General features: G+C 42.0%; 1 protein-coding gene across 5 annotated transcripts in view; it reads left to right on the top strand.

Annotated features, from left to right (window-relative positions):
• Positions 1 to 27603, top strand: part of Abca3 (ATP binding cassette subfamily A member 3) — a 705605-nt gene that overhangs the window by 416377 nt on the left and 261625 nt on the right. For all 5 annotated transcript variants that reach the window (XM_070088958.1, XM_070088966.1, XM_070088973.1 and 2 more), the window contains 2 exons: positions 11291 to 11445; positions 13135 to 13221. In XM_070088958.1, coding sequence (XP_069945059.1) covers positions 11291 to 11445; positions 13135 to 13221 — 242 coding nt within the window. The remainder of the gene's footprint in view (positions 1 to 11290; positions 11446 to 13134; positions 13222 to 27603) is intronic.

Here is a 27603-nt window from a genome sequence, read left to right as displayed (position 1 = left end):
CTAGGACTGACCCCTGTGGAACCCCGCTTGTCACAAGCGCCCACTCTGACACCTTGTCACGTACCATGACTCGTTGTTGCCTCCCTGTCAGGTATTCTCTGATCCATTGCAGTGCCTTTCCTGTTATGTGTGCCTGATCTTCTAGCTTTTTCAGTAACCTCTTGTGAGGAACTGTGTCGAAGGCCTTTTTGCAGTCCAAAAAAATGCAGTCGATCCACCCCTCTCTCTCTCTTGTCTTACTTCTGTCACCTTGTCATAAAACTCTAGTAGGTTTGTGACACAGGATTTTCCTTCCCTGAAACCATGCTGGTTGTCAATTATACACTTGTTTCTTTCCAGGTGCTCCACCACTCTCCTCCTGATGATGATCTCCATGACCTTGCATACTATACACGTTAGTGATACAGGTCTGTAGTTTAGTGCCTCATGTCTGTCTCCCTTTTTAAAAATTGGGACTACATTTGCCATCTTCCATACCTCAGGGAGTTGCCCAGTTTCAAATGATGTGTTGAAGATCTTTGTTAATGGCACACACAATATCTCTGCTCCCTCTTTAAGGACCCACGGAGAGATGTTGTCTGGTCCCACCGCCTTTGAGGTGTCAAGTTCGCATAGCAGCTTCTTCACTTCCTCCTTGGTTATATGTACCTCATCCAGCACTTGCTGGTGTACCCCCCTGTTCTGATTTCCTGGAGTCCTACTGGTTTCCACTGTAAATACTTCTTTAAATCTCGTGTTGAGCTCCTGACATACCTCTCGGTCGTTTCTTGTGAATTCCCCATCACCCTTCCTCAGTCTGATTACCTGGTCCTTGACTGTTGTTTTCCTCCTGATGTGGCTGTACAACAGCTTCGGGTCGGTCTTGACTTTCGATGCTATGTCATTTTCATATTGTCGCTGAGCCTCCCTTCTTATCTGTGCATATTCATTTCTGGCTCTTCGGCTAATCTCTTTATTTTCCTGAGTTCTCTGTCTTCTGTACCTTTTCCATTCTCTAGTACACCTAGTTTTTGCCTCCCTACACCTTTGGGTGAACCAAGGACTCGTTCTGTTCTTCCCATTATTTCTGTTTCCCTTGGGAACAAACCTCTCCTCTGCCTCCTTGCATTTTGTTGCCACATAGTCCATCATTTCTTGTACTGGTTTTCCTGTCAGTTCCCTCTCCCACTGAATGTTTTGAAGGAAGTTCCTCATGCCTGAGTAGTTCCCCCTTTTGTAGTTTGGTTTTTCCCACCCTATTCCTGCTACTCTCTCCACTTGGAGCTCAACTATGTAGTCGAAGCACAGAACCACATGATCACTAGCTCCCAGGGGCCTTTCATACAAGATATCCTCGATGTCTGAACTACTCAAGGTGAATACAAGGTCCAGTCTTGCTGGTTCATCTTCTCCTCTCTCTCTGGTAGTGTCTCTAACATGTTGATGCATGAGGTTTTCCAGTACTACATCCATCATCTTGGCTCTCCATGTTTCGGAACCCCCATGGGGCTCCAGGTTTTCCCAGTCAATCTCCTTGTGATTGAAATCACCCATAACTAGTAACTTTGCTCCCCCCACATGTGCTCTCCTGGCCACCTCGGCTAGTGTGTCGACCATGGCTCTGTTGCTCTCATCGTATTCTTCTCTTGGTCTCCTGCAGTTCTGTGGTGGGTTGTACATTACTGCAATTATCACCTTATGTCCCTCAGACTGGATTGTTCCTACTAAGTAGTCCCTTTCACCCGTGCCATCCATTCCTTCCATTTTCTCAAAACCCCACTGGCTTTTAATGAGCAGTGCAACTCCTCCTCCCCCTCTCCTCCCTCTGTCTTTCCTGAGGATTTGATATCCGGGTGGAAAGATTGAATCTGTTATTATTCTGGTGAGTTTTGTTTCTGTTAGTGCTATTATGTCTGGGGATGTCTCCTTGATTCTTTCATGCCACTCCTCATACTTATTTGTTATTCCATCTGCATTTGTATACCATACCTTCAACTTCTTGGGGTTGGGGAAGTGGGAGACCTGATAAGGAACTATGGGTGGTTGCTGTGGGGGTGGAGTTTGTAATGTAGTGGGTGGGGGCATTGGATATGACATGGGTGTTTTGGTTTAGAGTGTTTGGCTGCACTGGGGTTGACCTGGTTGGGAGGCTTCTATAGGAAGCTGTGAGGGAGGTTGTATTTGATCTTCTTCCTGTGTCTGGGATCTCCTGTCTGTCTTCTCCATCCCCTCTCTTTCCTCCTTTCGCCTTTGTATCATCTCTCTCAGTTTCCGCCTTTCGTCTTGTGTTCTGTCGCGGTCAAGATACACCTTCCTGTATGCCGGCATGTCCCTTAATCGTGCTTTCTCCCACAGTATCCTGTTCCGAGTCGATTCTGCCTTGAAGGTCACTTTCACTGGCCGGGTTCTTTTTTTTACAAACCCCCCTATTCTCCGAAAATTTTCCAGCTGGGTCATGTCGTCTTCTCCGATTACTTTCATGATGCTTTCAATTGCTTTTTTTTCCCCTTGTTTTCTTGCTTCATATGTTTCCCCTTCAACTTCCTTTAGCCCACACACAAAGACTGACCTCACCCTTTCATTCTCCCACTGCATATCCCTGTGTATCCCCTCATTCAATTTGATTTCCTCCATTGCAGCTTTCCTTTCTTCAGTTTCACTAGCTACTGTACATGGGCTCAGTGGCCTGTCATTTTCCCTTCTCGGCTTTCCCTGGGCTCTGTTGTGGTCTTTTAGGGCCTCCACATATAGCTTAGCTCTTTCATTTACTACAGTCTCCACTGATAGAGCTTCTACATGCAGTTTTGCTCCTTCTGTCCCTACAGTCCCCTTATTTGTGGCTGAGGTAGCGGTCTCTGTTGTCAATCCCAAAATGTTCTTTAGTTCTTTAGGCTGTTTCAGATTTTCCAGTTCCTCTTCTAAGCTCTGTATCCTGGCCTCTGCTGCTTTGACTTTCACCTCCCACTTCCTGCTTTCCATGTCTATCCTCTCTTCCATTCTCATGCTAAGTTCTTCTAGTTTCTTTTCCCATTCTTGTTCCCTTTTTGTGAGCTCTGCTGCCCAATCTTCCTTTGCAGTTCCCTCCTCCTGTCCCTTGGGTTTTCTTGTTGCTCTCTGGCAACCCATTTTTTTTATCCTGATTGCCTCAGAGTGGGAAACCTATGTAATTCTGTATGTTAGGTTAGTATTGTATATGTCAGAGTGTGGGGGGGAGGTAGAGGAGGAACTGTGGCTATATGGGAGAGTAGTGGGGAGGGGGAGTGGGAAGGAGAGTGAAGCAAGTGGGTAAGTGGGAAAGGGAGAGGTGGGGAGGGGGAGGGTGAAAGAGGGAGGGGAGGGATCAGGTGAAGGAGTGAGATGTCGGTGGGGGAGGGGGGGGAGTGTATGTGTGAGTCTGGCAATATGTGTGTGTGTGTGTGTGTGTGTGTGTGTATTGTGTGTGTGTTGTGTGTGTGTTGCGTGTGTGTGTGGGGGGGGTGAGGGTGTGGGTGAGTGTGTGGGTGAGTGTGTGGGTGAGTGTGTGGGTGAGTGTGTGGGTGGGTGTGTGGGTGGGTGTGTGGGTGGGTGTGTGGGTGGGTGTGTGGGTGGGTGTGTGGGGGTGTGTGTGGGTGTGTGTGGGTGTGTGTGTGTGGGTGTGTGTGTGTGGGTGTGTGTGTGTGTGTGTGGGTGGGTGGGTGTGTGGGTGGGTGTGTGTGGGTGTGGGTGGGTGTGGGTTTGTGGGTGTGTGGGTGTGTGTGGGTGGGTGTGGGTGGGTGTGTGTGGGGGTGTGTGTGGGGGGGTGTGGGTGTGTGTGGGTGTGTGGGTGTGTTGGTGTGTGTGGGTGTGTGTGGGTGTGGGTGTGTGTGGGTGTGTATGGATGTGTGGGTGTGTGTGGGTGTGTGGGTGTATGTGGGTGTGTGGGTGGGTGTGGGTGTGTGTGGGTGTGTGTGGGTGTGTGTGCGCACACTAGGCTACGCTACTCTTTTGAAGATTATAAAAAAATTTTCACAATCAATTCCTTATTAATATGCACTAATATATACTATATAATATTAATTGCGTACACTTGTGTTTGTGTGTGTGTGTGTTTACTAGCTTGTCGTTCTTTGAAAAAGAGGGGGGGGTTACGTTAACACTATTTGTTATTGTTGTTGTTTCACCGGTACTCTCCCGGCCCAGATCTCCGCACACTACGCTACTTTACTTTTTGAAGATTATAGGATTATTTTTTCTCACTCAATTCCTTATTAATATATACTGTTTATTATAACAATAATTACGGGTGCACACGTGTGTTTGTATGTGCTTACTTGTTTACTAGCTTGTCCCTCAGAAAAACGGGGGGGGGGTTCACTAGGCTACACAACTCTTCTGGAGTTTACCTGGCGATATTTAGATAATTTACTAACCACTGTCTATCTCCTGGTACTGAAATAGGGAGAGAGAGATGGTATAGCATACAACCAGCAGGGCGAGACACTGAGACTTTAGACACTAACCAAAATTAACCACAAATAGGCAAGTGATGTCATCTGCACAACAATGGAGGTTCCTGCTGGTCGGCTGATATCAACTCCTTCAATTTGTAACTCCTTCAGGAACTTTATCATGCATTCAAGTTTTTATTTTCTTTTTCTTTTAAGACTTGGTATTCCCTCTTTTTTCTTTAGTACAGTATTATGGTCATAACAAGTCTGATGATGTTAGCTACCTTCACAACACCAACAGCTGGGGATTGACTAATTTTTTCTTACTTTCAGTATTTACTTAATCACTCTTTTATGACCTTATCACTACACTGCTGCTAAAATCAACCAACATATGTATTTGTTAATATTTCAGATCACACCGTTAACCCAATTAACTGTTTGGATATTTTGTGTCAACACTGCGGCCAGTAGCCTGATCAGCTGACTGCTACCCTCCCTCACTCAAATTTCATTCAAATTTAAATTGTAAAATTCTTGATCCTATCACATTATTCGCACTCTTGAAAGCTATTACACTCTTGTAGGTATGTTCACTGATTCACTCACGTACGATGACCGCTAATAATATCTTAGGACAGCCACTAAAACGCTAAATCCTGGGAGCACTATTTAGCGATACTGCTTCACGTGTGTGTGTGTGTGTGTGTGTGTTAGTTACCATTTTGTCCTAGGCACATGTCGATTAAACACTAGGCCTGTTGTATATGAGCACGTGTGTGTGTGTGTGTTAGTTAGTTACCATTTTGTCCTAGGCACATGTCGATTCGACACTAGGCCTGTTGTAGGTGTGTATGTGTGTGTGTGTGTGTGTGTGTGTGTGTGTGTGTGTGTGTGTGTGTGTGTGTGTGTGTGTGTGTGTGTGTGTGTGTGTGTGTGTGTGTGTGTGTATGTTAGTTACCATTTTGTCCTAGGCACATGTCGATTAGACACTAGGCCTATTGTTGTTGTTGTTGTTGTTGTTGTTGTTGTTGTGTGTGTGTGTGTGTGTGTGTGTGTGTGTGTGTGTGTGTGTGTGTGTGTGTGTGTGTGTGTGTGTGGGGTGCATGTGTGTGTGTGTGTGTGTGTGTGTGTGTGTGTGTGTGTGTGTGTGTGTGTGTGTGTGTGTGTGTGTGTGTGTACTCACCTATTTGTACTCACCTATTTGTACTCACCTATTTGTGGTTGCAGGGGTCGAGTCTTAGCTCCTGGCCCCGCCTCTTCACCGGTTGCTACTGGGCCCTCTCTCTCCCCGCTCCATGAGCTTTATCAAACCTCGTCTTAAAACTGTGTATGGTTCCTGCCTCCACTACGTCATTTTCTAGGCTATTCCACTGCCTTACAACTCTATGACTGAAGAAATACTTCCTAATATCTCTGACTCATTTGTGTCTTCAACTTCCAATTGTGGCCTCTTGTTTCTGTGTCCCCTCCCTGGAACATCCTGTCTTTGTCCACCTTGTCTATTCCACACAGTATTTTATATGTCATTATCATGTCTCCCCTGACCCTCCTGTCCTCCAGTGTCGTCAGGCCGATTTCCCTTAATCTTTCTTCATAGGACATTCCCCTTAGCTCTGGAGCTAACCTTGTGGCAAACCTTTGTACTTTCTCTAGTTTCTTGACGTGCTTTATCAAGTGCGGGTTCCAAACAGGTGCTGCATACTCCAGTATGGGCCTGACATACACGGTGTACAGTGTCTTGAACGATTCCTTACTAAGGTATCAGAATGCTGTTCTCAGGTTTGCCAGGCGCCCATATGCTGCAGCAGTTATCTGATTGATGTGTGCTTCCGGAGACATGCTCGGTGTTATACTCACGCCAAGATCTTTCTCCTTGAGTGAGGTTTGCAGTCTTTGGCTACCTAGCCTATACTCTGTCTGTGGTCTTCTGTGTGTGTGTGTGTGTGTGTGTGTGTGTGTGTGTGTGTGTGTGTGTGTGTGTGTGTATGTATGTGTATGTGTGCATATATGTGTGCTTGCTTATGTAGAGCAAGTTGTTCAGTTGTGAATGTTTGTTGGTATTTGTGACACTTGATGGAAACTCTTGCTTCAGTTGTGAATATGTGTCAGGTTCTGATGTGCCAGGCTCTGGTGTGCTGGGCTCTGGTGGACCGGGCTCTGGTAGGTTGGGCTCTGGTGGGCCAGGCTTTAGTGGCATTCTGGGCTCTGGTGTGCTGGGTTCTGGTGTGCTGGGCTCTGGTGTGCCGGACCCTGGTGTGCCGGGCCCTGGTGTGCCGGGCCCTGGTGTGCCGGGCCCTGGTGTGCCAGGCTCTGGTGTGCTGGGCTCTGGTGTGTCAGGCTGTGGTATGCCAGGCTCTGGTGTACTGGGCTCTGGTGTGCCGGGTTTTGGTGGGGTGCTGGGCTCTGGTGTGCTGGGCTCTGATGTACTGGGCTCTAGTGAGGTGCCGAGCTCTGATGTACTGGGCTCTGGTGTGCTGGGTTTTGGTGGGGTGCTGGGCTCTGGTGTGCTGGGCTCTGGTGTACTGGGCTCTAGTGAGGTGCCGAGCTCTGATGTACCAGGCTCTGTTGGGGTGCCAGGCTGTGGTGTGCTGCGCTCTGGTGCACCAGGCTCTGGTGTGCCAGTCTCTGGCATGCTGGGCTCTGATGTGCCAGGCTCTGGTGTTCCAGTTCTGGTGTGCCGGGCTCTGGTGTGCTGGGCTTTGGTGTGCCAGGTTCTGGCGTGGCAGGCTCTGGTGGGGTGCTGGGCTCTGGTGTGCTGGGCTCTGGTGGGGTGCTGGGCTCTGATATGCTGGGCTCTGGTGTGTTGGGTTCTGTTGGGGTGCTGGGCTCTGGTTTGCTGGGTTCTGATGGCATGCCGTGCTCTGATGTGCTGGTTCTGGTGTGCCAGGTTCTGGTGGGGTGCTGGGCTGTGGTGTGCCGGGCTCTAGTAAGGTGCCGAGCTCTGGTGTGCCTGGCTCTGGTGGGGTGCCGGGCTCTGGTGTGCTGGGCTATGGTGTGCCGGGCTCTGGTGTGCTGGGCTATGGTGTGCCGGGTTCTGGTGGGGTGCTGGGCTCTGGTGTGTCAGGCTCTGGTGTGCTGGGCTCCTGATGTGCTGGTTCTGGTGTGTGCCGGGTTCTGGTGGGGGTGTTGGTCTTTGGTGTGCTGGGCTCTGGTGTGCCAGGCTCTGGTGTGCCAGGCTCTGGTGTGCCAGGCTTTGGTGTGCCAGGCTCTGGTGTGCCAGGCTCTGGTATGCCTGGCTCTGGTGTGCTTGGCTCTTTTGTGCCAGGCTCTGGTGTGCCAGGCTCTGGTATGCCAGGCTCTGGTGTGCTGGGCTCTGGTGTGCCTGGCTCTGGTGTGCCTGGCTCTGGTGTGCCAAGCTCTGGTGTGCTGGGCTCTGGTGTGCTGGGCTCTGGTTTGCCAGGCTCTGGTGTGCTGAGCTCTGGTGTGCTGGGCTCTGGTGTGCCGGGCTCTGGTGTGCCAGACCCTGGTGTGCCGGGCCCTGGTGCACCAGGCTCTGGTGTGCTGGGCTTTGGTGTGTCAGGCTGTGATATGCCAGGCTCTGGTGTACTGGGCTCTGGTGTGCCGGGTTTTGGTGGGGTGCTGGGCTCTGGTGTGCTGGGCTCTGGTGCACCAGGCTCTGGTGTGCCAGTCTCTGGCATGCTGGGCTCTTGTGTGCCGGGTTCTGGTGTGCCAGGCTCTGATGTGCCGGGCTCTGGTGTGCTGGGCTTTGGTGTGCCAGGTTCTGGTGTGGCAGGCTCTGGTGGGGTGCTGGGCTCTGGTGTGCTGGGCTCTGGTGGGGTGTTGGGCTCTGGTGTGCTTTTCTCAAGTGGTGTGCCTGGCTCTGATGTGCTGGGCTCTGGTGTGCCAGGCTCCGGTGTGCTGGACTCTGGTGTGTTGGGTTCTGGTGGGGTGCTGGGCTCTGGTTTGCTGGGGTCTGATGGCGTGCCATGCTCTGATGTGCTGGTTCTGGTGTGCCAGGTTCTGGTGGGGTGCTGGGCTGTGGTGTGCCAGGCTCTAGTAAGGTGCCGAGCTTTGGTGTGCCTGACTCTGGTCGGGTGCCAGGCTCTGGTGTGCTGGGCTCTGGTGTGCTTGTTCTGGTGTGTGCTGGGTTCTGGTGGGGTGCTGGGCTCTGGGGTGCTGGGCTCTGGTGTGTCAGGCTTTGGTGTGCCAGGCTCTGGTGTGTCAGGCTCTGGTGTGCCAGGCTCTGGTGTGCCAGGCTCTGGTGTGCTGGGCTCTGGTGTGCCAGGTTCTTGTGTGCCAGGTTCTGGTGTGCCAGGCTCTGGTGTGCCAGGCTCTGGTGTGCCAGGCTTTGGTGTGTCGGGCTCTGTTGTGCTGGGCTCTGGTGTGCCAGGCTCTGGTGTGCCAGGCTTTGGTGTGCCAGGCTTTGGTATGCCAGGCTTTGGTATGCCTGGCTCTGGTGTGCCAAGCTCTGGTGTGCCAAGCTCTGGTGGTCCAGGCTCTGTTGTGCCAGGCTCTGGTGTGTTGGGCTCTGGTGTGCCAGGCTCTGGTGTGCCGAGCTCTGGTGTGCCTGACTCTGGTCGGGTGCCAGGCTCTGGTGTGCTGGGCTCTGGTGTGCTGGTTCTGGTGTGTGCTGGGTTCTGGTGGGGTGCCGGGCTCTGGGGTGCTGGGCTCTGGTGTGTCAGGCTCTGGTGTGCCAGGCTCTGGTGTGCCAGGCTCTGGTGTGCTGGGCTCTGGTGTGCCTGGCTCTGGTGTGCCAGGCTCTGGTGTGCCAGGTTCTTGTGTGCCAGGCTCTGGTGTGCCAGGCTCTGGTGTGCCGGGCTCTGGTGTGCCGGGCTCTGGTGTGCCAGGCTCTGGTGTGCCAGGCTTTGGTATGCCAGGCTTTGGTATGCCTGGCTCTGGTGTGCCGGGCTCTGGTGTGCCAGGCTCTGGTGTGCCAGGCTCTGGTGTGCCAGGCTCTGGTGTGCCAGGCTCTGGTATGTTGGGCTCTGGTGTGCCAGGCTCTGGTGTGCCAGGCTCTGGTGTGCCAGGCTCTTGTGTGTCAGGCTCTGGTATGCCTGGCTCTGGTGTGCTGGGCTCTGGTGTGCTGGGCTTTGGTGTGCCAGGCTCTGGTGTGCCGGGCTCTGTTGTGCTGGATTCTCACAGGTGGTGAAAGTGAACTTTAACTCAGAAGCTGCTGCCTCCTGCCACCCCAATGAGCACTATTCTCAGCCCCGAGGCTGTGGATATTTTGCATAGTTTTGTGACTTTTACTTCTTTCAACGTACCAGCCGTATCCCACTGAGGCGGGGTGGCCCAAAAGGAAAAACGAAAGTTTCGCCTTTTAAATTTAGTAATTTATACAGGAGACGGGGTTGTGACTTTTACTATATGTTATATATGATGCAATAGCTGCTGTCTTTGAATTATAAATAGAAGAGTAAAATTAATTGCTTATTTATTCATCCTAGAAAAATTGTGAAGGCTTACTCAGCCCTGTAACAACTTCAGACAGTATTACCAAGGCTGGCTCCTCCTCAGGAAAATTAATGAATAGAAAAAGAAATAATAATTCACAAAGATAAACACTTTATTATTTAGTAATGCAAAGATAAAACATTGAAATGTGAAGGTGTATCCTACTTGAAAGAAAAATGAAAATGAAATGGAAAAATGACATTTGAATTCAACGCTAATATGTACAGTTATACTGGGGTGTCTGGTGGAGGTTGACACCGTCTTGTAGAAATTGTAGCCGTTGCTGATGATGTGGGGATGGGGGGGTCACAGGTGTTGAGTGACAACCCAACGACTAGTTCTTCACAGAGTCTATAGCCTTGAATAGTCAGTCCAGATGACAGGAACGCAGATTCTTTACCACTGCAAAGGTGAGGGGTAGTATCCTGTACAATTAATCAGGTAGGTAGATCATAAAGTGACGTCCCAAGACCGGTTTCAGTCCGTCTCCTTCAACACTTCTCGTTGGTTGGCAGGTGACCCGAGCTGTCATTCCAAGCTGGAAAGAGAGACAGGTTACCCGCTGCTTAAGAAATCACTCTCCATAAGTGCAAGATACTTATAAAAGGTGGTAATTATCTAAAAGTCTCATGTTGAGCTTAAAACTGAAAGGACTAAGTTTATTATTGGTCAAAAGTGAAGCTTTCAGCCAATATCCACTAAAATAGGAGCAGAGGCTTTTACTTACAGTTGTGCTGGGAGCTGTCAGTCGAGTGATTACTGTTTGGCCAGAGCCCCACACGTCACCTTTCGGGATGGGGAGAAAGGGGGGAGGATAGCGGGAGCTAGACTGACCCTATCTTAACAAGCAGCCGGCAATCAAACTATCGTTACCATATACAGTGGACCCCCGATTAACGATATTTTTTCATTCCAGAAGTATGTTCAGGTGCCAGTACTGACCGAATTTGTTCCCATAAGGAATATTGTGAAGTAGATTAGTCCATTTCAGACCCCCAAACATACACGTACAAACACACTTATATAAATACACTTACATAATTGGTCACATTAGAAGGTGATCGTTAAGCGGGGGTCCACTGTACTCGCTCGCTACTCTTATCTGTTGAACTTTTCCCTCACAAAAATAATAACTTTTTTTGGGAGGGGTAAGTTCTTTTTTGCTTGCACAATGCAGGTAAGGCGAACCTGAGTCATGAAATATTTATGAATAAGTTGCTTTGGGGTTTTTACCTAAAATGTATATGTGAAAAGAGTAATTATAAAATCACCCTGAGACATTTATAGAATATAAAATTGTGCCATATAAAAACATCAATGCATGTTGCTGTTATTTTGAACAAAGTAAAGGAGAATTGTGGATAAATAAAAGATATTAGTCTCTAGGATATGTAAATTTAAGGGTTTATGTCAATAATAGACTTGCAAGAAATCAGTTTTTGAGAAATAAGAAAATATAAGAGTTGTACAATATATATTATGTTGTAATGAGTGTATATTTTGAACAGGTCTCTACCCACCAACATCTGGCACAGCATATGTTGGAGGATATGACATAGTAAAAGAGATGGGGGCAGTGCGACATTCTTTAGGATTATGTCCACAGCATGATGTTTTGTTTGATGAGCTGACAGTTGCTGAACACATTCAGTTCTTTAGTAAGGTATGTGGCACGTAATTTTGTACATAAGTATTTGTACAACATAACATCAATGACTGGCAATTAAACACCAAGTGCTTAGTTACGATATTCTTGAGGCAGAGTGAGTGAAAGCCTTTACTTGTATCTTTTGGAAATTCTTAGTGTAGGGCAGATACATCCCAGACTACCTGTTTCCTTAGGTGTACACACTTCTTCTACAGTCACAGGTGGGACTCCTAACTTTTTAACTAAGTTATAATATTATTATGAATATACTACTGTACTATTACGGTCATGCTTTGATTTAATGGACTAATAAGGTGGGAGCCAGTGGCTGGTAATGGTGATTGTGGTGGATAGAAGATTGTTTTGCTGTGATTGTAACAACAGAAAATTCTGTAACCAGTGCACTTTGTTTCTGATTTTCTTGTCTCGTATTTCTAATGTGTTAAATTGAGGAATTATAATATATAGAGTGTGGACAGTATTTTAATATATTTATGGCTTCACAGGACAGATAATAGACTGAGACTCTGACCTGTGTGTGTTACGGATGTCTGCCTTATAACCCACCCTACAGCTAGTGTATGGACTTAATTGTTTATTTGCCTGAGAGTGCTTATAAAGCATTAAATCAAAAGTAGAACACTGCACTTACCTTTCTGCAATCTTTGTGGAGATATTGTAGCCTGGTTGATCAGGCCCAGATCCACCATGAGGGCTGGTCACAGATTGGGCTGTGGGGATGTTGACCCCTGAAACCCTCTCCAGGTATACTCCAGGATCTAATATCCAGCTCCTCATTAACTTTATTTTCTGATACTTTCATCACCTTGCTCTTTCCTGTGTTTACTTTGAATTTCCTTCTTTTACATTTACCAACTTTTGTAATGTTTTTTATAATCACCTGGAAGAATTGTCATCAGCAAAGATCAACTGTGACAATTCCCCCTCTATACCATTTTCACTATCTTTCGGTCCCACACCATCCCTACCGATTTAGCATTAATTTCGTTTACAACCTATCTATAAATATGTTAAACAAAAATAATTAAAATATTATTGGCAAATTTGGAAGTATCTGGAATGTAATACTTTTTTTTTGTTATGTTTTTCACTTTATGTAACAGTATATTACACTCTCATTTTTAAAAAACTGAACTTATATTAGGCCAGTCTCTTGGCTCTCCTAAGCCAGATGCCAGACTTCTACCTTGGATTGTATATGAATTTTATATTTATCTGTGAGTTAATTAGTTACAATAAGAGTTGCTGAGTAAATACCTTAATCTATTGCTCTGAACTATAATCTGACATTGTACACTTCTAGGCTAAATTAGTCACTTTAATTGGATGCTGAGAATATACTCATATACTAGACCTGTCTTTTGACCTTTGTTAGGCCTCACTCTCAGCTTAGGTTGCAACATCTCAAATGTAACTGCCACAAGACTCCCAGACTGCTGCAAAATCCCTAGACTGCTGCAAGATCCCCAGACTGCTGCACGATCCCTGACTGCTGCAAGATCCCCAGGCTGCTGCACAATTCCTGACTGCTGCAAGATCCCCAGACTGCTGCAAGATTCCCATACTGCTGCAAGATTTCTAGGCTTCTGCAAGATGAAAGGATGATTGGTATAATACTGGCAATCAGTTTAGGTAAACATAATGCAGTCAGCATAATATGTAGTACAAGTTTCTTCTCCACAGTTGAAAGGACTGTCTAGTAATAAAGTGGAGGCTGAGGTGAACAACATAATTGAGAAGCTTAAACTGGACAACAAGAAACACGCCATGGTGAGTTCAGCTGTGATTTTTTTTTTTGTTCTTTCTTATGTTTGTAAAACTAAAAGAGTACCTTAACGATTCTACCAAGAAAAAATAAATACAGATTTTGCTAAGATTGTATTTATGAAGAATAAAGATTTTTTTTCTCCTTTTATTTATAATATAATAGGTTACAAAAATGTAATTTTTTTCTTTTGTTATGTGTATGTAATGGTGTTCTCGTAGGATTTTTTCTTTTATAGTTCATCAGTGTTAAATTATTTCATTGTACTATTGAGTTTGGCTGCAAACTGCTCTGCTATACAATTATATTGCAATCTCTGGCAGCTTTTATGCTCAGTATGCAACTGGAGCCTAACATGGCCAGTTAGGAACTAATATAAATTGGGTTTGCTGAAGTGTGAGGCTTGTCTTTTATCATGGCACATATAGTGTAAATACATCTCTGAACTCTCTGATGAAGTCACCAAGGAAGCAGAGACCGGCAAGAAACTAACCCAGTTCTGTAGCAGAAAAATGCAATGACCAGTTGGTACAGCATATTAGCATAATGCAAGGAAATGAGGATAAATTGAAGGAGCTGAAAGTATACCAAGATGTTCTGAAAAAAACACTTGCTCTCATTTCTTGAAATAGTTACCTCTATTTCTTAAAATAGTTATCTATTTCTTGAAATGTTATCATCTATTTCTCAAAATAGTTGTCATCTATTTCTTAAAATAGTTATCATCTATTTCTCAAAATAGTTGCTGTCTATTTCTTAAAATAGTTACAAATTATTTCTTGAGATACTATACAGTGCTAGTCATGGCATTATGCTGGGTGAGCGCCCCGCCATAATGCCGTGATGAAAATCAAAGGCCTACCATACAGGGGGGATCTTTTGTCGTCAGTGCATTATGCCGGGTAGTAGCCATTAGCATGAAGTCACAGCCTGCCGCCACACTCCACAGTGACTCCTCAGTGCTTACGTGGCTGCCGTGGTGAGAGTAACTGTTGCACTTTTGTCTCTCATCTGCCCCATCTTTTGTCTGGTGTTCCCTTTCGTTTTGGAGCTATACATGTTTGATTATGGGTAAGAGGAAGTCTTTAACACCTGAAACTATAGCTCAAATCATAGGACTTCACAAAGCTGGGCACCAGACAAAAGAAATAGTGGAGAATGTTGGTGTGTGAGAGTATTCAGTGAGGAACTGGGTGCAGCGTTTCAAGGCTCGTGGCGGTATCGAGTTACCGTCTGCCAAACCTCGACCTGGCCCCTTGAAAAAGACATCTGTTCATACCTTAACTGTGTTAAAGAAGCAGTTAGAGAGTACACCTAAGATAACTCCTAGAGAATTGGAAGAAAAGAACCCACATCTTCTCTCAGAGGTGTCTGTAAGAACTGTTAACAGGTGTGTGTCAGAACTGGGCTACAGTAGTCACCGCCAGGTTAAGAAACCAATCCTCTCCAAGCCACAGAAGAAATGTAGGCTGGATTATGCAAAGAAATATCTTCACTGGAATCCTGAACAGTGGTGTGAAGTACTTTCAAGTGATGAAGCAACCTTCACCATCACCTGTAACTGTGGGGGATGTGTACTGGCCCAGGGTAGTGATCCGCTAGACCCATTCTACACCTGTGAGACCACTAAACACCCAGACTCACTCATGGTTTAGAGGGTGTTTCAGTGCTCAGAGTAAAAGGACACAAGTGCAACTAATGTGACATTTATTGTGGCAACGTTTCGCTCTCCAGGAGCTTTATCAAGTCATTACAAACAATATACGGACACAGAGGGTATATAAAGGCTCAGAGTGAGGTGCAATACTAGTGAGGTACTGTTTCGATGTTCACTAGTAGTAGTAGTAGTATAGTAGTAGTAGTATAGTAGTAGTAGTATAGTAGTAGTAGTAGTATAGTAGTAGTAGTATAGTAGTAGTAGTATAGTAGTAGTAGTATAGTAGTAGTAGTATAGTAGTAGTAGTAGTAGTGACAAAAGTAATACAATATGGTAGAGCAATTAATTCGTACATGAGTAAAAGGATATAAAAGCCACCGCCACCGCCACCGCCACCACCACAACAACCACAACAACCACAACAACAACAACCACAACAACCACAACCACAACCACAACAACAACATTGAAATAGTACCTCACTAGTATTCACCTCACTCTGAGCCTTTATATACCCTCTGTGTCCGTGTATTGTTTGTAATGGCTTGATAAAGCTCCTGGAGAGCGAAACGTTGCCACAATAAATGTCACATTAGTTGCACTTGTGTCCTTTTACTTTACATATTGTCGGTAATTCTACCAACTTTATTACAGTGCTCAGAGTGTTGTTGAATTCATTGTGTTTCTCAAAAACCAGTATATGAACAAGTATCGTTATCTGGAGTTATTGTGTGACAATTTACCTAAGGTGTTTGACAAGTGTGGGGCTCCGGTCTTTATGCAGGATGGTGCACTGTTTCATACTGCCAAATCTGTAGTTCATTTGCTTAAGGACTGTGAAGTGAGGTTCTTTAATGACTGGCCAAGCAATTCCCCAGACCTAAACCCTATTGAGAACCTCTGATCAATAGTGAAATGAAGTTTACTGGGCAAGGATATCAGTTCCATCCCGTGGCTGGAAGCTGTTCTACATGAGGCATGGAATAATATAAAATAATATACCTCCCCAGTCTCTCAAGAATTTGTGCGAGTCTTCCTATAGGGCTGAAGGACGTGATTAAGCGTAAAGGATGCAGCACCAAATATTAAAACCTCAGTAAGTGTGCAAATATCACACTGTGTAAGAACTCTATGCACATAAAGGGCCCTAAAATATGGAATTCATTACCAGAAGATATTAAAGTAACCCAGTCTGAAAATCAGTTTAAGACTCGTCTCAAAAGCCACTTAATCACCCTAGACTAAACGCTAAATACTCAGTACACACATACTCACCTATGTACTCCTACATCATAACTTCAACAATCACTTTGAACCTTTTATCCATTGTTGACAGGAATGTAATTGAACCATTGTTTTCACAAAAAGCATTTTAGACTATATGAATATGTCCTTTGTCTTATACAAATTTAATTCGCTTATAATTAATAATCTACTGTTCAACTATGAAATAATTACTGTCCTACTGTACAACTATGATATAATCCTTAGTGTTAAGTAGTCTGTAAGCCAATAATGTTAAGTTGGCCCATAATGCCTAGGCATAATAGAGGCTCTCTTTGCATTGTGACCCACTATTGTAAATATAAAATTTCAGTGTACTGTTTGCAAAGACATAAAATAAATAATTAAATAAATAAATATATTATAATCTTTCATGGTATGTGTTTGTGTTTTGGCACGTGTGTAGAGGAGGGGCGACATAATGCCGTGACTAGCACTGTGGTTTCAAACTATTTCTTAAAATAATTACCAAAAAAATTCCAGTTGATGTGCTACACAGACTTTTCAAAACCATTTGTGAAAGGATCACAAAAGAGATTGGTCTGTAAATTTAAGTCATAATATCATAGGTAAAAGTCTGGAAAAGATAAAACAGCAAATGAAATACATGAAACACTAGTTATAATAATTATTATACATGTATGTGTATAAGACATTAATGATATTCACAGCAGAATTTATTAAAAAAAAATTATAATAAAAATTACAATAGGAATGAAGCTAGTTAATTGCAATGATACTAAATATGATGAGATAATTGTTGTCAGGATCACATTAAGATAAGGAGATACTTGTCAACACTGTTTTGAAGAGGTTAGCTGGTGGAAAACCTCTAGAATCTTCAGGCAGGTTTATGCAGAGTGTTTTATAATAAACATTTTACATACATGTACAGTATTTGCTGTATATAGAAAGGCATTAACCCTTTCAGGGTCCGTGCCATAGATCTACAGCTTTACGTTCAGGGTCCAAACCGTAGATCTACGCCATGTGTTCAGCTCACTCTGATAAGCTGTGAGTCGTAAATTTGGGCCTAGATATGAGAGAATACATCTATGTGGTATGTGTGCACCACATAAAACAAATCCTGCAGCACACAGTGTATAATGAGAGAAAAAAAACGAGACCGTTATTTTCGATTAAAACAGCGACTTTGCAGTGTTTTTCGTATGTTTTTTATAGTTGTATTTGCGATTTCTTTGTCTCATTTGATAGAATGGAAGATATATTACAGGAGTAGAGATGATTTTGATTGGTTTTAGTACTGGAAATGGCTTGAAACTAAGCTCAACCTAGCAGAAATGTTAAATTTTTGTCGATGTTCAAGAGTAAACAAACTACCTCACACGTCTAATACACGCCAGCTGGTGGGTCTAATATGCATTCACAAATGTGTTGATGATATTTATACAATTATTACAATATTGCATAGCAGCAAATCTTCTATTTTTTGGTTTGAATAAAAATTCATTATGTGAATAAAAAATCAAAATGGAATTCATTTGTAAAGCTTGAAAACATAATTAATGAATAGAGGAAATGTTAGTTTAGTGCCAGGAATGCCTGCATTGTTTATTCTGGACCCTATTTTGAAATTGGAATATTTTGAACTTTGTGTTAAATTGACCAAATTACCAATTTCCGATCACTATTTTGTAGTTGAAACAGTTGACTGGGCGATTTCTTGTGCTCAATCGATAGAATAGAAGTAATACTAGTGAAATAGCTAAGAATTTGGTTGACTGGAATAGTGTAATTGGCCTAAAATGGGAGTCAAAGTTGGCAAAATCGCCAATTCATAAATATCCCTGACACATCAAAATTCGCGAGAGCATAATTTCATCAATTTTCCATCAAATTTCTTACTTTTTGTTTTATTACCTTCAGAAAAAGATTCTCTACCATTTCATAAGAAAAAACAATAAAATTTTTTTTAAAATTCTTGGACCCTGGTACACACTTAGAAATTTGGCCTCTGGACCCTGAAAGGATTAAAGATGGTTATATAATAAAATTAATTCTAATGAACATACTGTACTTTACATTCTTGAAAGTTCAGTAGTACCTCGATACTCGAACTTAATTTGTTGCAGAACGCTGTTCAAGTGCCAATCTGTTCGAGTACTGAACAAATTTTTCCCACAAGGAATAATGTAAATTACATTAATCCATTTCAGACCCTCAAAAAAACACTTAGAAATGCATTTTAACACAGTGTTTACAAGCCTAGCATGCATAAATCAAAAAAAGAAAAAAACTAAACACAATGTTTGTCTAAACACAGTGATGAAGATAAAGATGAAGATAAAGATTTTATTTCTTTGTAAAGGTTACAATGTGTAATTACAATTTTGGTGTGCTAATACAGCACAAAGAGAGCCACTATCATGCCGAGACATTTTGGGCAGACTAATCCTAGTACATAACTACTTAGAACTGGACAAGATGCAAGGTAGTCAAGGTGGAGGTTTATAAGAATAATCTTGAAGTTGCACATAATACAGTATTAAAATTAATGGTTCAAGTAGTAATATTTCATGGATTGGCAGATGTTTAATAGCCTAGAGGTCACATAATATTATAACTGATTAGAAATTTTTTGGGTGATTTGGTTAGTATTGAGAGAATAGATGATTTTTAAGCCAAGTCCTAAATTTATAAGTATTCAGAAGATCCTTTACCGGTTCAGGTAGTGAGTTCCATATCTTCTGGCCCTTTATGTGCATTGCATTTTTACATAGTATGAGACTAATACGAGGGATGGCAAAGAGTTCCTTATGCCTTGTATTCAAATTCAAATGTTTATTTCCTTGTAGAAGCTTACAGTGTGTGGTTTACATGTTATAAAATATTAATTACAAAGTGGGCCACTAGCATACCTAGGCATTTTGGGCTGACTAATACTAATTCTTACTCTATACAGGTCTCCCTCAACATTCGTGTTTTCCACTTTTAAGGGCTTTGAACATTCGTGAATTCCCAGCCGCCAACTCATATTTAAAATGTGTCATTACATATGTTAGGAATTGTGGCGGTGGCAGAGTTTGGAGATAGGACAAGATAGTCTTTCAATATGAAACTAATATCAACTCTACGGCTTATTTATGTATCACAATTCATCTAATATGACATAATAAACAATATTAATGACATAGAGACATGACATATACTCTAGAATGAATAAAATACGTCATTATGTCACGAGTGTTGCGGTATTGTTGTTGCTGGGTTTATAAGGTCCACTGAGACATAAGCCGTACATAGTGGTGGTTGAGGTGGTAGCAGAGGTGATAGAGACTAGAGATGGCAGTGTTGTCAGTCGTCCCATGTAACTCCAACAACATTGAAGGAGTTAGGTTCGTGCTGTCCTTTTTCTATCGATTAATCGATTAACTTACTTGCTACACTGTTAATGCTACACTGTTAATGCTACACTTTATCGCTGGCTGGTGCTATAGCCTTTATTGACTCGTGCTGCTTTAATATCGTACATATCATAGAATCACTGAAGAAGGCACATTCTCCCCTCTCTCTTCCTCCACTTTGTTACTCTGCTACAAGTTCTTTCTTGAATTTTATAGTTTTTCTCACCTTTACCAAAGGGCTGACACTAGTACAATATTTTATTTATTTATTTATTTATTTATTTATTTATTTAAAAATTTGAGCACACATACAGAGGTACAACAAATACAGGTAAGAGCAGTATGCCAAAGCCACTTATACTATGCATAGCATTACGGGCTGGCTTAAAATTAACTTAAGATTAACTAAGCAATGATGAAATCAGTGATAAAACATTAATGTAAACAGGTTACTATAAAGCACAAGTGATAAGAACATAAGAACATAAGAAAGGAGGAACACTGCAGGAGGCCTGCTGGCCCATACTAGGCAGGTCCTTTACAATTCATCCCACTAATGATGTTTTCATATGTTTTATGATTGTTCATGGTTCAATAGGTTAAGAAAGCAGTATTGTTAGGCTCAATCTCATTATGTAAAATGTGCCAAAATATAATACTGTAACTTATTATGCAGCACTGTATAGCCCTTGTGGCTTAGCGCTTCTTTTTGATTATAATAATAATTTTTTTTTTTTTTTTTTTTTTAAACAAGTCGGCCGTCTCCCACCGAGGCAGGGTGACCCAAAAAAGAAAGAAAATCCCCAAAAAGAAAATACTTTCATCATCATTCAACACTTTCACCACACTCGCACATTATCACTGTTTTTGCAGAGGTGCTCAGAATACAACAGTCTAGAAGCATACACATATAAAGATACACAACATATCCCTCCAAACTGCCAATATCCCAAACCCCTCCTTTAAAGTGCAGGCATTGTACTTCCCATTTCCAGGACTCAAGTCCGACTATATGAAAATAACCGGTTTCCCTGAATCCCTTCACTAAATATTACCCTGCTCACACTCCAACAGATCGTCAGGTCCCAAGTACCATTCGTCTCCATTCACTCCTATCTAACACGCTCACGCACGCTTGCTGGAAGTCCAAGCCCCTTACCCACAAAACCTCCTTTACCCCCTCTCTCCAACCCTTTCGAGGACGACCCCTACCCCGCCTTCCTTCCCCTATAGATTTATATGCTTTCCATGTCATTCTACTTTGATCCATTCTCTCTAAATGACCAAACCACCTCAACAACCCCTCTTCTGCCCTCTGACTAATACTTTTATTAACTCCACACCTTCTCCTAATTTCCACACTCCGAATTTTCTGCATAATATTTACACCACACATTGCCCTTAAACAGGACATCTCCACTGCCTCCAACCGTCTCCTCGCTGCTGCATTTACCACCCAAGCTTCACACCCATATAAGAGTGTTGGTACTACTATACTTTCATACATTCCCTTCTTTGCCTCCATAGATAACGTTTTTTGACTCCACATATACCTCAACGCACCACTCACCTTTTTTCCCTCATCAATTCTATGATTAACCTCATCCTTCATAAATCCATCCGCCGACACGTCAACTCCCAAGTATCTGAAAACATTCACTTCTTCCATACTCCTCCTCCCCAATTTGATATCCAATTTTTCTTTATCTAAATCATTTGACACCCTCATCACCTTACTCTTTTCTATGTTCACTTTCAACTTTCTACCTTTACACACATTCCCAAACTCATCCACTAACCTTTGCAATTTTTCTTTAGAATCTCCCATAAGCACAGTATCATCAGCAAAAAGTAACTGTGTCAATTCCCATTTTGAATTTGATTCCCCATAATTTAATCCCACCCCTCTCCCAAACACCCTAGCATTTACTTCCTTAACAACCCCATCTATAAATATATTAAACAACCATGGTGACATTACACATCCCTGTCTAAGACCTACTTTTACCGGGAAATAGTCTCCCTCTCTTCTACACACCCTAACCTGAGCCTCACTATCTTCATAAAAACTCTTTACAGCATTTAATAACTTACCACCTATTCCATATACTTGCAACATCTGCCACATTGCTCCTCTATCCACTCTATCATATGCCTTTTCTAAATCCATAAATGCAATAAAAACTTCCCTACCTTTATCTAAATACTGTTCACATATATGCTTCAATGTAAACACTTGATCTACACATCCCCTACCCACTCTGAAACCTCCTTGCTCATCCGCAATCCTACATTCTGTCTTACCTCTAATTCTTTCAATTATAACCCTACCGTACACTTTTCCTGGTATACTCAGTAAGCTTATTCCTCTATAATTTTTACAGTCTCTTTTGTCCCCTTTCCCTTTATATAAAGGGACTATACATGCTCTCCGCCAATCCCTAGGTACCTTCCCCTCTTTCATACATTTATTGAACAAAAGTACCAACCACTCCAACACTATATCCCCCCCTGCTTTTAACATTTCTGTCATGATCCCATCAGTACCAGCTGCTTTACCCCCTTTCATTTTACGTAATGCCTCACGTACCTCCCCCACACTTACATTCTGCTCTTCTTCACTCCTAAAAGATGGTATACCTCCCTGACCAGTGCATGAAATTACTGCCTCTGTTTCTTCCTTAACATTTAAAAGTTCCTCAAAATATTCTCGCCATCTACCTAATACCTCCATCTCCCCATCTACTAACTCCCCTACTCTGTTTTTAACTGACAAATCCATATTTTCCCTTGGCTTTCTTAACTTGTTTAACTCACTCCAAAATTTTTTCTTATTTTCATTAAAATTTCTTGACAGTGCCTCTCCCACTCTATCATCTGCTCTCCTTTTGCACTCTCTCACCACTCTCTCCACCTTTCTTTCACTCTCCATATATTCTGCTCTTCTTATAACACTTCTGCTTTGTAAAAACCTCTCATAAGCTACCTTTTTCTCTTTTATCACACCCTTTACTTCATCATTCCACCAATCACTCCTCTTTCCTCCTGCACCCACCCTCCTATAACCACAAACTTCTGCCCCACATTCTAATACTGCATTTTTAAAACTATTCCAACCCTCTTCAACCCCCCCATTACTCATCTTTGCACTATCCCACCTTTCTGCCAATAGTCGCTTATATCTCGCCCGAACTTCCTCCTCCCTTAGTTTATACACTTTCACCTCCCTCTTATTTGTTGTTGCCACCTTCCTCTTTTCCCATCTACCTCTTACTCTAACTGTAGCTACAACTAAATAATGATCCGATATATCAGTTGCCCCTCTATAAACATGTACATCCTGGAGCCTACCCATCAACCTTTTATCCACCAATACATAATCTAATAAACTACTTTCATTACGTGCTACATCATACCTTGTATATTTATTTATCCTCTTTTTCATAAAATATGTATTACTTATTACCAAATTTCTTTCTACACATAGCTCAATTAAAGGCTCCCCATTTACATTTACCCCTGGCACCCCAAATTTACCTACTACTCCCTCCATAACATTTTTACCCACTTTAGCATTGAAATCCCCAACCACCATTACTCTCACACTTGATTCAAAACTCCCCACGCATTCACTCAACATTTCCCAAAATCTCTCTCTCTCCTCTACACTTCTCTCTTCTCCAGGTGCATACACGCTTATTATAACCCACTTTTCACATCCAATCTTTATTTTACTCCACATAATCCTTGAATTAATACATTTATAGTCCCTCTTTTCCTGCCATAGCTTATCCTTCAACATTATTGCTACTCCTTCTTTAGCTCTAACTCTATTTGAAACCCCTGACCTAATCCCATTTATTCCTCTCCATTGAAACTCTCCCACCCCCTTCAGCTTTGTTTCACTTAAAGCCAGGACATCCAGCTTCTTCTCATTCATAACATCCACAATCATCTCTTTCTTATCATCTGCACAACATCCACGCACATTCAGACTTCCCACTTTGACAATTTTCTTCTTCTTATTCTTTTTAGTAATCTTTACAGGAAAAGGGGTTACTAGCCCATTGTTCCCGGCATTTTAGTTGACTTTTACAACACGCATGGCTTACGGAGGAAAGATTCTTATTCCACTTCCTCATGGATATAAAAGGAAAATTAATAAGACCAAGAACTATTAAGATAAAATCAAAGAAAACTCAGATGAGTGTGTATGAATAAATGTGTATATGTATGTGTAGTGTGACCTAAGTGTAAGTAGAAGTAGCAAGACATGCCTGTAATCTTGCATATTTATGAGACAGACAAAAGACATCAGCAATCCTACCATCATGTAAAACAATTACAGGCTTTCGTTTTACACTCACTTGGCAGGACGGTAGTACCTCCCTGGGTGGTTGCTGTCTACCAACCTACTACAAATTATAATAATAATGTAACTTATTAATCAACTATACTTGTTAATTCAATTACTGCTAAATCACCCACTACTTCTGTTGAAATATAAAAAACAATGTTCAGTTTGAACCAACTATGATACATATGCCTAGTATTAAGTGTAGTCTGTTAAGCATTAAGTTTAGTCTGCCCAAAATGCCTCAGCTTTCTTTGTACTTAGCAAATCAAAATTTTAATTACACATTGTAAACTGTGCAAAGAAATAAAATCCTTATTCCTTATTCCTTCCTTAAGTAAATGCTATTATTATATTTCCCTACAATAGGAGGGGTGTTAATGTTGCAGTTTAAAAACTGTAGTGTAAAGCACCCTTCTGGCAAGACAGTGATGGAGTAAATGATGGTGAAAGTTTTTCTTTTTCGGGCCACCCTGCCTTGATGGGAATCGGGCAGTGTGTTAATAAAAAAAAATATATATTTGTGCACCAAACATTCGTGATTTTTCAACATTCGCAGGGCTTTTGATCCCCTAACCTTCACAAATGTAGAGGGAGACCTGTATTGAAATAGGTTATGGAGCAGTACATTTAAATATACATTATTAGATACGTATGTAATTAGGTTTATAACAGTGAGGTTGTACAAAACATATAACAGCATTACCAATGGTAAATTTAGTAATGGGATTGGATTTGTCTTAGCATGATACACTGTTTCTATTAACCCTTTCAGGGTCTAAGGCCAAAATTGGAAGGGGTACCACAGTGTCCAAGAAATTTTGAAAAAAAAGAAATTTTTTTTTCTTACAGAATTAAAGATAATATTTTTGTAAAGGTAATAAAACAAAAAAAAAAAATTCTGATCAGTACTTACCGAGATACAGCGGTGGGAAGTTGACCTAAAATGACCGGATGGCAGCAACATCAGTGACTTCCGCAAAATCACATTTTTTTTATTTTACGTTTTTTATACTTTTTTCTTTTCTTTTCTAATTTTTTTTTCTTTTTCTAGTAACATTTGTGGCCTGTGAGACCAGTATAATGTATTTTGTATAAGTGTACACTCATTGTATTCAACACAATAACTGCACTAATTTGTTTATCATTATAAACAAAACCTACTATATTATGTTTGGTAGCAGAGCAGGAGTTGCGCAAATTAACATTAAGATCGACAACACTCTAATTGCCAGACATAATGAGGGCAAATTCCTAGGCCTATACCTCGACAACAACCTGAATTTCAGCACCCATATCCAACACATAACCAAAAAAGTATCCAAAACGGTTGGGATCCTCTCCAAGATATGATACTACGTGCCGCAAAATGCCCTTCTCACGCTATACCACTCACTCATTTATCCATACCTCACCTATGCTATTTGTGCTTGGGGATCAACTGCAGTAACACACCTAAAGCCAATAATAACCCAGCAAAAAGCTGCAGTAAGAATAATCACTAAATCCCATCCCTGGCAACACACCCCCCCCCACTCTTCATAGATCTAAACTTACTCCCTGTTCAGTACATCCACACTTACTACTGTGCAGTCCACATCTACAGGACCTTAAATTCCAGTATTAACCTTGACCTAAAATGCTTTCTTGATAATTGTGACAGAACCCACAGGCATAACACCAGACACAAACATCTCTATGACATTCCCCGTGTCCGACTAAACCTTTACAAACATTCAATGTATGTCAAAGGCCCCAAAATCTGGAACACCCTACCTGAAAACTCTAGAACTGCAGACACATTCATCACCTTCAAAACTACCATTAGAAAACATCTTATCTCCCTGATACACCCCGTCAACTCACTACACGAATACCACCTGGTGGTTCACACTTGCACTCACTCACCCATTTGACCATAAACAGAAATATTAATCTCAGTCTTAAAATAATGAATCCTAACTAGTCATAAGTTGGCCTGTGATACTCCAATACTGAAACTATGTACTGTGCCAAAACAAAAGCATTCACATTGCTAAACTCACAAACTAGTATTTAGTCACTTAGCCATAATACCAACTTACCTCATAATTTGTAATATTTTAAATTTAAGAATTAATCTAAGTCTGCCCGAAATGCCTAGCCATGCTAGGTGTTCTAGTGGTACACTCTGTAATTATTATTTTACTACATGTAAACCACACAATAACCAAATTCTGTAAACTTAGCATTGTAATCCTTATAGAGAATAAACTTTGAATTGAATTGAATAAATCTTGCACAAGGGATGAACATGGAGAATATATCATAGCCAAATTTAAATCAAAAGACCTGCATAAACCCCTCACAGTTATAAACATCTACAGAGTACCACAGTCAAACATTTATCACTTTAGTGAAAAACTAGGAAACATGATTACTGATGCACACATGAATAAAGACCACCTACTACTAACAGGTGATTTCAACATAAACATACTACACGACCAGGACCCACAAGTAACCGAATTCGCAAACACAATGAGTAACTGCCTGTAGCTACCAGCAGTATCTAAACCTACAAGAATCTCCGAGACAAGCATCTCCTTAATAGACCACATCTGGACAAACACCATATCCCCTTTAAAATCAGGCATAATCACGGACAACACTACAGACCACTACCCAACTTTTCTCGTAACTAATCTGGGCAAACTACCACAAGACATTACTAGAGTAACCTTCAGACTATATAACGAGACAGCAGTTAACAACTTTATTGCAGCTATGAATAACATGTACAGATATGAATGAATGTATAAATAATTTTCTAAAAAAAGTCCAGTGCCTCTATAACAGACATTGCCCCAGAAAAACTAAACAGATCACAGCAGAGACTGAATAATCCCTGGCTAACACCAAGCATCCTCAAATCCATTAACCCTTTGACTGTCGCGGCCGTATATATATGTCTTACCAGGTACCGTGTTTGACGTATATATACTGTACTCATAAATTCTAGCGGCTTCAAATCAAGCAGGAGAAAGCTGGTAGGCCCACATGCGAGGGAATGGATCTATGTGGTCAGTGTGCACCATATAAAAAAAATCTTGGAGCACGCAGTTCATAATGAGAAAAAAAAACTCCGACCATTTTTTTTAATTAAAATGCCGAATTTGTGGTCTATTTTCGTATAGTATTTATGGTTGTATTCTCGTTTTCTTGGTCTCATTTGATAGAATGGAAAACATATTATAGAAATAGAGGTGATTTTGATTGATTTTACTATAAAAAAAAACTAGAAATGGAGCTCAAAGTAGGGGAAATGTTTGATTTTTGCCAATGTTCAAAAGTAAACAAATGATGCCATTGTCCAATAAATGTCCAACTAGCCATTCTAATATGCAGTCATGAATGGGTTGATGTTATTTATACAATTATTACAATATTGCAGTAGTCTGCATAATAGTAAGTCTTCTATTTTTTGTTTGAATAATTCAATATAGAAAGCAAGAGTAATATCAGAGGGGCCTGGAGACATGACTGATGAGCAAAGAAAATGTTATTTTAGAGCCAGGAATGTCTGCATTGTTCATTCTGGACTTTATTTTGAAATTGTCATATTTTTTAGTTTTCGTGAAATTGGCCAAATTGCAAATTTCTGACCACATTATTAGGTAGTTGAAATCGGTAAATGGGCAGTTTCTTGTACTCAATCGATAGAAAAAATGGAGTTCTAAAGAAATAG

Source organism: Cherax quadricarinatus, chromosome 2 (genome assembly GCF_038502225.1).
Source record: "Cherax quadricarinatus isolate ZL_2023a chromosome 2, ASM3850222v1, whole genome shotgun sequence".
Lineage (NCBI taxonomy): Eukaryota > Metazoa > Arthropoda > Malacostraca > Decapoda > Parastacidae > Cherax > Cherax quadricarinatus.
The sequence above is the reverse complement of the archived record's forward strand: the minus strand, read 5'-3'. Positions and strand labels throughout refer to the sequence as shown.